General features: G+C 41.0%; 1 protein-coding gene across 1 annotated transcript; it reads left to right on the top strand.

The window, feature by feature from the left end:
- The first annotated feature begins 488 nt into the window (after positions 1-488).
- Positions 489-4275, top strand: MUCL1 (mucin like 1). The gene is made up of 4 exons (XM_072973905.1): positions 489-598; positions 1075-1110; positions 2725-2847; positions 4015-4275. The coding sequence occupies exons 1-4, from the start codon at positions 541-543 to the stop codon at positions 4047-4049; spliced, it is 252 nt and encodes an 83-aa protein (XP_072830006.1). The 5' UTR covers positions 489-540; the 3' UTR covers positions 4050-4275.
- The last annotated feature ends 7840 nt before the right edge of the window (positions 4276-12115 follow it).

Raw genomic sequence — 12115 nt, 5'->3', positions numbered from 1 at the left:
GGAGGCCATAGCTTGGAATGCACAGCTGACTTATAGAAGATGCTTCTTTGGTCAGGCTGCCCTACCCTGATTATTCCCCTTGGAGGTGACACAGGGCTGAGTAAGCTTCCTACGAAAGTCTATGAAAGATACACTGCAGATCAGAGCGAATCAGGAAGGCTGGGTAAGGGCTTCTCCAGCTTGGCAGAAGAGCTGGTAGTCATGGAGCCGCTCTGTCCACAAAGTAAGAGGAAGCCTGGAAGCGATGCTGATGTCTGTGAAATATATCATATGGGAAACTCTTGATTTAGAGCCTGTGTCAGAATCATTGGATTGAAGTTCTGATCTTTCCAAAAGCCTCTGGCTGTGTTGTTGATTCTCCAGTGTTTTCTCTGAGTCCCAACATTCCTGGCATTAACTAACCAGGATTCAGGTCTGGCAGCTTCTGATTGGTGCCCTCTGCCTATATAATGTCAGGATGCGGAAACCTGGGGTCCGAGTCTTGCCTCCTTCTGGGCTCTGAAGCTTTCCCATCTGTGCTCCCTGCTTCAATTTCCCATCATGAAGCTCTCGGCGATCCTGGTGCTGGTGGCAGTTTCCACCTTCCTGGTTTCTGGCCGTAAGTAAAAATTCTGAGCTGACAGTGCAGTTTGGAGGACTGTACATCAGGATGTGAACTCGGTGTGGACGTGGGTTTCGGGGAGCCTGGAACGCTGGCACCTCCTGTCCCCTAGTCCACTCCCCTGTTCCATCACCATTTTCACTGACCGTTCATGATGGAGTTGACTCTACCCTTAGGCTTTTCCCAATTCAGTCAGATCTTTGTTCATTTCTAAACTTGGAACCCAGCTTCATGGTTAGAGTCAGTAAAATCTGTTGAAGAATGTAAATCAGAGTTTATTTCAGGAAAGCCAAAGTAACCACATACTATGTATTTGTGGGGTTTTATACTATCTCTGCATCTTTTCTCCCTCGACTTGTGCACCAAAGACTAAAGTTATTCAGCTGTGAAAGTCTGCATCATTGTCCATGTTCTTCTTCCCCCTCACATCCAAAACTGGTGTTCACCTTACATCCTACTTTTTTCTCTTTCAGAGGATACAACAAATGCTCCACCTGACACCCCTGCTGGTGAGTCTGTACTTGCGCTTTCTTTCTTTCCTGCAAGGACCGTTTTCAATCCCAGCTTCGTGTTAAAGCTTCCATAAGGGATAGCTTATAACGAATTCTAAGCACAAGCTTCGGAAAGCGGTATTCCAGATTTATATATCTGCTTATTTCATACAGGTTATGAGAGAACATGAATCTCCGGTGTGGATTTATGTAAATTGTGGGTCAATCATTTATTTTCTTCCAGCAAGAAGAATAAGAGAATGTGGTCTGATGTGGCCTGAGAATTTACAGGGAGATGCCTGTAAAGTCTCTCTGGTTACTCTAAATTGAAGGGCTGAGTATATGGCCAGTGTTTAAATGAGAAGCCAGTTGGCCCCAGACTGAAGGAAGAGAATGTACTTCCTGAAGGTGATGCAGAAATGAGGGCTTTAGGACCATACAAGAGGGTGGGATACAGGCTGCGGAATGTGGGGGCCAGCAGGAGAAGGGCGCTAAGCTTTGCTCATTGTAACGGCATCTGTGCCTCATTCCCAGGCTGAAGTTTGTTTTCTTCTTTAACCTGAAACCCAAGTTTGTGGACCAAACTTCCCAGTCAATCTTGGGCTCCTCCACAGTGTCCTGCCCATTCTATGCCGCGTGCGTTGTGTTCACGCAGGCTTTCTGAAGACCTCTCTTTTCAGCCTCCAGAGCTCGGGGACTCTTGTCCTCTGGTCCTCAGGGAATTGACTCTGGTCAGACCTCACAGCTGGGCCCTGTGTCCCATCTGCCATGTAGATAAATTTTAAAATATTCTGTTTCCTGTATGAGGCTGAGACAGCATGGCTACAGTGTGGGTGTGGAGACGGTGCTGCCCAGTAGTTGAGGTGGATTTAACTCACAGTCGTGGGGTCTGACTCTTGCTATTTGCTAGTAGCTCTGCAGGGAGTGATCATTGTCATAAATCTTGCCAAGTTCCCTTTGGATATGGGGTGGCTGATGGAGCATTTGCTTATTTTTATTATTACCAGAACAGTACCAATCTCTCCCAGTATGTCTAACATGGCTCTGACAGTTGGGGTGTAATAGGAGGAGCCCAGATGGACACTAGAGTGAGACAAATTTGCCTCCTCTCAGGCCAGCCCCTGCGGGAAGGGATCTTAGTGCGCTCAAAGAAAGGAGATACTAGTGCTGTAACCTGAGAAGCATCGTCTCATTCTTTCCTCTCCTCCTCTCCTCTAGGGTTTGCCCCTCCACTCCCACCCACCCATGCTGCAGTGGAAACCATTCCATTCAGTGTTATTCAGTAGGAAGTTACCAGAATGTCCGTCCACGAGGGGTTTCCTTGTTGCCTCTGAGCAGTAGCCCCTGTGAATAGGGACACATGCGGACCTGGTCTTTTGTCTCGGGGAAGGATTTGCCTGTCTCATTACCCTTGCGGGGAGACCCTACATTCTTTCTGCACCGCCAAGCACAGGGCTAGGAAGAATGAGGCCGCAGGAGAGTGGGTGGCCAGGGTAAATGTGGGGCAGAACTGATGACATTTGTAGAGGTGAGTTCAGAATGAGGAAGGCACATTCAGGCTTGGAGGGGACAAATTTTGTTCCCTGAGGGAGAGTCAAATATCTTGAGTGGAACGGTTCCTCCTGATTTCAGCTACCGAAGCTCCAGGTATGACTGCCGCCACCTCGACCGCTTCCGCTGCCACCACGACTGCCGCCGTGGAAACTGCCGCTGCTCCCACCGTGACTACAGCTGCTCGCACCACCACTCGATTTAGTAAGACCACCCCATCCAAGTGCTTTCCTTAGGGAGATCCTGGATTCCCTGTGTCCCCTATCCTCACAGTGGACTACACTTAAGGGGGAGGGAGAGGAAGCCATGAAAAAAGCAATGGTTTTTTTTTTAATTATTCTCTAATTCCTTGTGGACTTAATAGTCAAGTCAACAGAGACATCAAAGGAGCCAGGACTTTGCAACATCTTGTTTACCAATTTTGCCTGCATGACTCTTGAAATACTGACACTTAATAAGGAAAATCCATCTTTATTAGAAATGTCACTAAAAAGATCAATATATGTGCCTCCATTTGGCCAGGAATCTGTTTCATTAGTTCTTTTTTTTTTTTTTACTAGAACATTCTTTGTTCCCTTTAAATAATTTTTAAAAAATAGAAAATAGCTTCAAAATGACGTTTCCTTGAGGCAGAATGTTTTGAGCGTGATTCAGAATATTTCTGTGAATTTGGAAATCCATTGAGGATCCTGCTACTGGTTCTTCCTATTACTGGTTCATTTTTCTCTCTCCTTCAACTTTCAGGTAAAATCAATTACAAAAGTTGCTGATTCTGAATATATGACAGGCATCATGGTATAAAATTCACACATATAATGTGATTTAAATCTCATAGTAACTCTATGAAATGAACACTTTTAAGACAAAGAAATGGAAAAATTACTATAGAAACTTTCCCCTGGATGTATAGGGGGTAAGAAAAGCGATGGATTTGACATAAATGACGAAAGGCCTGAGGAATCTTTTGCAATAACGCTTTATTCTCTTTCAGAGTCTGAGCCATGCTTGACATGGGCTCACGGGTCTGTCCTAAGTGGTCTGTGGGTGAGAAAAGGAAAATTTGTCTCTTCTGAGAAGAAGGCTGGATTGCTTTGTGCCTTAGTAGATGGAAAACTAATCTGTATTGGTCTTCTGACTGTTTTCTCTGAGCTTCTAGCCTACCTCGTCTTCCACCCAGGGCTGCACATCCAGTTTCTCATGGACAGGAGTCAGTCATTTATCTTCCAGGGAGATAAATCTCATGGTCTTTTTGACTCCACTGAATCCTGCGTCTGTTGACATTTTTTAGTCTCCTGACAGATTCTGGAGAATGAAGCCACACCCTTGATCCTTTTTTGGAATCCTCTTGATTGTATCTTTCTTCTCTTGCAGATTTGTTCGACTGGCTTAAGCGATTTACCCTCTAAGAGGAATCACTGAGATGGAATCAGCCTCAGCCTTCTGCACTGGATCCTGCTGGGCTGGGCCAGAATGCCCCTTGATTTGATTTAATGCAACTACTTTCCAGATCTGTCATCTCTCGCTTATCTCTAATCAGTTTATCTGCTTTCAAATATAAAATAATAATGAGCAGCATCAAAATAGTGTCTTTTTTTAGGGGTTTGGGTGGTGGTTGTCCAGTAATTTAGTCAATTCAAGTGACAGATACTTTGAATTTTACCTAGTTCTTCCTTGTGTTATTGTTAATAAATGAACTTCCTACATGGTTATCCGATTTTTTTTAAAAACAAGACAGAATCCTTTGGTATACCACTCATGACATCAGCAAAGTCACTCATGACTAGAACTTTCTCTTATGTGAATGCACTAATCAGCATTTCCTAGGTACCAATGTTCGGTTTGATTCCACCAGACTCTACTATTACCTGACCCATAATGATTCTCTTATCTGCAGTGACTTAGCAGGTGAGAAAGACAGAAGCATCTCCTGAGGTCTGGGAACCGGCCGAACACACGTGGGCTTCAGAATTGTTAGGGGTTGTCCTAGGCTAACAGCTTGGAAGTGGTGCTCTCTTGTGGGACACAACTGATCTCACAAAATGCCAACATCACTCAAGGCAGTCTGTGAGTTTCATAATTTTGATCAATTCATAATTTTGTTTCAGTGCACACAAAAACAAGGTTAGTGTGCAAATCATAACCAAATACCCCCTCTCCCAGACAATGAGTGAGTGCAGTTCACCACCTAGTGCAGTGTTAGCATCGCTCTAGTCCCTTCTCCTTCTAGATAAGGTTAGTTAAGCCGCCCATCACAGCATGACTCCTGCTCCCTGACAGCATCCAATCCAGCGCTGACGACTGTTTCCCTAAAGCATCCCGCAAATTGCTTCACATAGGCCAGATCCTGTAACGAGTCCTGTCTCTCAGCCCGGGACGAAGGCACCACGTCTCTGAGATTCCCTGTGGTTTACTTCTCCCCACTGCAGTGGGTACTAAACCCAGCCTTTTCCACTATTGCTCTCTTCCTCGTGGTTTTGGTTGGAGGGCTTTGACACCTGAACACATGATTGGGATGGACATTATATAAGAACAAGGTGTTACCTTTGTACTTCTCACTTTGGACATTTGCTAGGTTCAAATTTGCCCAGTTTTGAAAGTCTTGTTCATTGGGAACCTTTAAAATTGCCTGAGTTCTCACCAGCTGTATACAAAGCAGTTCAAAATTCAAGAAGAGCAACATTAATACTCTGGTTAAGGAAATGACTGAGGTTGGAATTTGACGCTTACTAAATCTTTTTTTTTCCTTTTTTAAAACGATTGTCTTAAATGCCATTTAATAACAGGTAGTGGAGGCTATTAGGGCTAAACAAGGAGCGTCCCCCGAATGTCTCGGCTGCACTTGATATGACACAGTCTATTTAGGAAGTGCAACAGACCGCTACCGAGCCCAAGCCCTCACTGCTCGCTGCACAGTACGCCAGTCAGCGGAGAGATGAGGTGCTGGGGCAAGGAACAGCGACTTATTCTGAAAGCCAGCGGACCGAGGAGATGGCCAACCGAAGTCCTAAAGAGCCATCTTGTCCGGGTTGTGATGCTAGTTTCTGGAGGGGATGTGTCAAAATTCTTCTTTCCTGCAGCCATTCACAGGTAGGCCAGGTCAGGATGTTTGCTCTGAGCTAAACAATGGAATTTTAGCTTCACGTTCAGGCATGGGGGTGGGGGGGCAGGGTCCCCTAAGATGGGCCATGATGCCTGCTTTAAGCTACAGGCGGCCTCCTGTTAGTGATTAACTTGCAGCAAAGGCAATTTAATACAAAGGTTAAAGTAAAAGAAACAAAGCCAATGTGAAGTTAGACTGGCTCTTTCCTATGACAGGATTGGCGCACCCTTACAGACTTAGGTAACACCTTCTTTTCCGTAATACTTTCTCAGTCCACACACGCACAGTTTGAATTTTCCTTGAAGGAATTCTACGTCCATTGCTTTGCCACAGGAATATTTGAGTAATTAGCACATTTCCATAATCTAGTCAGACAAGATTTAAAAGTAATAACCATTAAGGGCAAATTAGTACAGAGCATGATAATTGCTTCCTCAGAGGAATAACCTCAAAATGATTAAGGCCTTTACTATTCATATGATAACTAGAGGGTAGTGGTTTTCAGCTAATATTCAAGGCCTAATTCCACCTGTGAGATTCCTGGGAACCACGTGTGTTGGAGGAACCAGAGTCACTGCCCAAGTTCTGCCGCGTGTGGTCATGCGTTTTAGATCACGCTAGTAAGCGAGAAGGTCCGAGACCAGCAGCACTGCTCTGGTTTTGGCAAAATTGTACTCCTGATCTAGGAATCCTGTTAGCCTCTTCGCACAAAATCACCAGGTAGACATTTGAATTTTATTAGGCCCTAATTAGAAACCTTAAAATTTACTGAGAACCGGTCCCAGGCATGAGCCCATAGGATCTGACGGTTCATGTGATAGAAGTTTCTACATGTCTTTTACTTTTTTTCTTGCCTAGTGCCCTGACTAAGACCCCCAGAAACATATTAGACAGAATTGATAAGAACAGAAATCCTTACTAAAGCTAATTCCTGATTTTAAGGGAAGGATTTCAGTTCTTCTCTATTATATATACCTTTAGTTGTACTATTTTGTAGATGACATACATCAGACTGAAAAAATTATCTTCTGTTCCTGGTTTGCTGAGATTTTTTTTCTTTTTTTTTAACATGACTAATATTTAAAAATCTTTTTAATGAAGTATTGTCGACTTACAATATAATATTAGTTTCAGTTAGAGAACACAGTAATTCGATTATTTTTATAGATTATATGCCATGTAAGTTATTATTCAGTATTGGGTATATTTCTTGTGCTGTACATCGGGTCCTTGTATCTCAACTTATTTTGTACCTTTTAATCTTCTTCATCTGTTTTACTCCTTCCCCTACCTTTCTCCCCAATGGTAACCCCTAGTATGTTCTCTGTTTCCATGAGCCTTTTCCTGTTTTGTCATATTTTTCATTTATTTTATTTTTTAGATTGCACATTATAAGTGAAAACATACAGTATTTGCCTTGCTTTGACTCATTTCATTAAGCATAATCCCCTCCAGGTCCATCTATGTATTGCAAATGGCAAAATTTCATTCTTTTTACGGTTGAGTAATATTCCATTGCATAAATATAGCACGTTTTCTTTATTCATTCATCTGTTGATGAACACTTAGGTTCTTTCCGTATGTTTGCTACTGTGAATAATACTGCTATGAATATTGGGATACATAAATCTTTTCAAATTAGTATCTTCATTTTCTTCAGATATATACCCAGGAGTGGAATTCCTGGGTCATATGGTAGTTCTGGTTTTCATTTGTTGAGGAACCTCCATGCTGTTTTCCATAACGGTTGTACCAAGTTACATTCCCACCAACAGTGTGCTATGGTTTCTTTTCTACACATCCTCGCCAACGCCTGTTATTTCTTTCTTGTCTTTTTGTCACCAGCCTTTCTCACAAATGTGAAGTGATATCTCATTGTGGTTTTGATTTGCATTTCCTTGATAATTACTGATGTTGAGCATTTTTTTCATGTGCTTTTTGGCCATTGGTGTGTCTTCTTTGGGAAAATGCGTACCCAAGTCCTCTGCCCATATTAAATCGAGTTGTTTGGTTTTTTAAATATTGTGTTGTATGAGTTTTCTATATATTTTAGATATTAACCCCCTCTCAGACATATAATTTGCAATTATCTTCTCCTATTCAGTAGATTGCCTTTTGTTTTGTTGGTAGCTTCCCTCACTGTCCCAAAGCTTTAAGTTCAATTATGCCCAATTTGTTTATTTTTGTTTTTGTTTCCCTTGCATGAGGAGAAAGATCCAAAATAATACTGCCTATATCTATGTCAAAGAATGTTCTGCCTGTGTTTTCTTCTAGGGGTTTTATGGTTAAAATCTTATATTTAGGTCCTTAATCCATTTTGATTTTATTTTTGTATATGGTATTAGAAAATGTTCTAATTTCATTCTTTTACATGTAGCTGGCCAGTTTTCCCAATGCCCCTTATTGAAGAAACTGTCTTTTCTCCATTGTATATTCTTGCCTCCTTTGTTGTAGATTAATTGAATATACATGTGTGGATTTACTTCTGGGATACTTTTGTGATATCTCTGTCTGGTTTGGTATCAAGGTGATGCTGGCTTCATTGGAAGCATTCCCTCCTCTGCAACTTTTTCGGAGTAGTTTGAGAAGGATAGGCATTACCTGTATCTGAATGTTTGGTAAAATTCACCTGTGAAGCCATCTGGTTCTGGATTTTGTTTGTTGGGAGTTTTAAAATTACTGATTCAACTTCATGATAGGTAATTGGTCTGTTCAAGTTCTCTGTTGCTTCCTGGTTCAGTCTTAGGGGGTTGTACATTTCTAAGAATTTGTCTATTTCTTCTAGGTTGTCTGAATTGTTGAGTGGCAAGTGACCTAGGTTGAATCAATCAGACTGAAGCCCAAAACTTTTGTACTGAAATAGGGGGAAGAGATCTACCCTTCATGTCATATGTACTTGAGGAAGCATTTAGCCCAGGACTGAGTGGCAGCCATTTTTGGACTATGAAAGGCAAAACTCACTGAAAATAGAACCATCATCAAAGAAGCAGAGACAAGAAATGGAAAGAATAAACTGCTTTGGTCCCATCATTTGAGCTGCAAACTCAAGCCTCACCTGAAGACATTTCTACCTCTGTACTTTCTGGGCACATGAGACAATACATTTCCATTAATATTTTAGACAGTTTGAGATTTTTTGATACAATTAAAACCCTTTCTATGGTGTACAATGTTGTACAAACATAAAGCATTAAAAAAGCACTTACCAGCCTGTAGAATAGTGACTGGAATGTGGTAGAGGTATCTGTCTTGAAAATGTTTTTCTATTAGTAATAATAGTTAGTTATTATTATGTACAACAATAGTAAACATTACCAATGAAAATGATGATCATTTTTGTCTTCAGGTTGTGGATGAATGTGGGTGTGACCTAGGAGCCTGAGCATGGGTTCGAATGAGACTTAGTTGAGCTTTCTCTTTCCTACCTGCCTACAGCTCACCTCTTAATTGCCAGCACCTGCAAACACACATTTCATGTCTCAATGGAAGACCCCTGGCTTCTTGACTGTGTCCCCTTTGGCATTTAAACAACTGATGCTTCTCTCATGTACCATAAAACCCTCTCTCATATTTCAGCTCCTGCATAGGCATCCTAAAGGGGTACAGCCACACTGAGGGAGCAAGGGGTTTCAATCAATTTTCTTTCTTGGATAAGACCTGGGAAATTAGTCATCTGGCATTAATTACCCCTTTCCACTTCCAATACTTCTCCCCGATATAAGCATCTACGATCTTTAAGGACATTTCTTAATTGCCATGAATCCTTAACGTTTCTCTGAGTTCACAGTCCTTTGAATTCTTTGGAGAATTTTTGTTTGTTTTTGTTTGCAAGGAGTTCCAGAGCAGAAATTTATTGCAGCATCTTGCTCAGTCATCATTGCTATGTCGTTTTGTGGTTATTACTGACAGTTAGCCCCACCTTGGGTTTAGTCTTAACTTCGTTCTGCTGAAATCTTAGCTCATTTCTCTCCTTCCATTCTTCAGCAGGGAAGAACAATTGGTCCCCATTCTCCACAGGTAGCAACGTGGCTTAGACACGTAAGAAATGACTCAGTTCTCACTCAGTCTTCTCTCTCTTCAGCTGAATCATCCTAATGCCCACTGGACACATTGAAACAGTCCAATTTATTTTAAAGGCACTTCTGGCAACAGACAATTTAGAAAATCCATCTCACCCATCTCTTTGCATCTGCGCAGGATCACTTCCTGCCTGGAAAAGCAGTATTATTTCCTCCTTCTAAAGTATTAGGATCCCCAAGGAGACGTCCCTCATACTGTTTCTTCAGGTAGCCGCTAAAGTCCTACTTTCAAATTGTTTACCCTTTTCCTTTGGTTGTAGAGATGAAGAGAAGTTCCCAGTGCCTGTCTTCTAGTAGTTTTAATAGACATTGGGAGCCACTCCCGGTGTTAGAGCTAAGATAGAATTTATTTGAATGTATGAGATGGGCTTTATATCTATCTAACCTGAACCTTTGTTGCTATTGTTAAGTTCATGAGATTGTGGAAATATTTATTACAGTTCATTTGGGGGAGGATGATACAAAGTGGAATGAAACCAAATGGTGAAATATATCATGACTAAGTCAAAGATTCAACAGTTGAGGTTTGCAGTCATTTAATCTGATCTCTTCTTTCCTCATTTTCTTGTTTATTTAAGAAAGAGTGACTCAGAAATCTGTTGCATTTCTGTACACTAACAATGACATAGCAGAAAGATAAATAAAGTGAGCAACTTCATTTACCGTCGCATCAAAGAGAATAAAATACCTCAGAATAAACCTACCCAAGGAGGCAAAAGACCTGTACTCCAAGAACTATAAGATGCTGTTGAAAGAAACTGAAGATGACATAAACAGATGGAAAGATATACCGTGTTCTTGTATTGGAAGAATCAATATTGTTAAAATGGTCATACTATCAAAGGCCATATACAGATTCAGTGCAATCCTTATCAAATTACCAATGGCATTTTTCACAGAACTGGAGCAAAGAATTTTAAAATTTGTATGGAAATGCAAAAGACCCCGAATAGCCAAAAGAATCTTGAGAAAGAAGAATGGAGCTGGGGGAATCTTGCTTCCTGACTTCAGACTTTACTACAAAGCTACAGTAATCAGTAATATCACAAAACAGACACACAGATCAATGGAACAGGATAGAAAGTCCAGAAATAAACCCACGTACTTATGGTCAATTAACCTACAACAAAGGAGGCAAGAATATACAATGGAGAAAAGACAGTCTCTTCAATTAGTGGTGCCAGGAAAACTGGACAACATTTAAAAGAATGAAATTAGAATGTTCTCTAACACTGTATACAAAAATAAACTCAAAATGGATTAAAGACCTAAATGTAAGACCGGATATTATAAAACTCCTAGAGGAAAACACAGGCAGAACACTCTTTGACATAAATTGCAGCAATATTTTTTTGGATCCATCTCCTAGAGTAATGGAAATAAAAGCCAAAATAAACAAATGGGACCTAATTAAGCTTATAAGCTTTTGCACAGCAAGGGAAACCATAAACAAAATGAAAAGACAACCTATGGAATGGGAGAAAACATTTGCAAATGTTGTGACTGATAAGGGATTAATTTCCAAAATATACAAGCAGCTTATTAAGCTCAATTTCAAAAAACAAACAATGCAGTAAAAATAAATGGGCAGATGACCTAAACAGACATTTCTCCAAAGAAGACTAACAGATGACCAACAGGCACATGAAAACAAGCTCAACATCGTTAATTATGTGAGAAATGCAAATCAAAACTAAAATGAGGTATCACCTCACACCAGTCAGAATGGCCATCATTCAAAAGTCCACAAATGATAAATGCTGGAGAGGCCATGGAGAACAGGGAACCCTTCTACACTGTTGGTGGCAATGCAGTTTGGTGCAGCCACTATGGATAATAGTATGGAGATTCCTCAAAAAACTAAAAATAGACTTACCATATGATCCAGCAATCCCACTTCTGGGTATATATCCAGAGTAAACTCTAATGCAAAAAGATAAATGCACCCCAATGTTCATAGCAGCACTATATACAATAGCCAAGACATGGAACCAACCTAAATGGCCATTGACAGATGACTGGATAAAGAAGTTGTGGTATATTTATACGATGGAATACTACTCTGCCATAAAAAGAATAAAATAATGACATTTGCAGCAATATGGGTGGACCTACAGACCGTCATTCTAAGTGAAGTAAGCCAGAAAGAGAAAGAAAAATACCACGTGATATCATTCATATGTGGAATCTGAAAAAAAAAGGACACTATGAATTAATCTACAAAACAGAAACAGACTCACAGACTTAGTAAACAATCTTATGGTTACCGGGGAAAGGGAGTGGCAGGGGATAA

This window comes from Vicugna pacos, chromosome 12 (assembly GCF_048564905.1).
Source record: "Vicugna pacos chromosome 12, VicPac4, whole genome shotgun sequence".
Taxonomy (NCBI): Eukaryota; Metazoa; Chordata; class Mammalia; order Artiodactyla; family Camelidae; genus Vicugna; species Vicugna pacos.
The sequence above is the reverse complement of the archived record's forward strand: the minus strand, read 5'-3'. Positions and strand labels throughout refer to the sequence as shown.

Excerpts from the sequence above, each read along its gene's own strand:
- MUCL1 (XM_072973905.1), top strand. The coding sequence starts at position 541 with ATGAAGCTCTCGGCGATCCTGGTGCTGGTGGCAGTTTCCACCTTCCTG. Across the intron at positions 599-1,074 it reads CACCTTCCTGGTTTCTGGCC|AGGATACAACAAATGCTCCA; the intron begins GTAAGTAAAAAT and ends TTTCTCTTTCAG. Across the intron at positions 2,848-4,014 it reads TCGCACCACCACTCGATTTA|ATTTGTTCGACTGGCTTAAG; the intron begins GTAAGACCACCC and ends CTTCTCTTGCAG.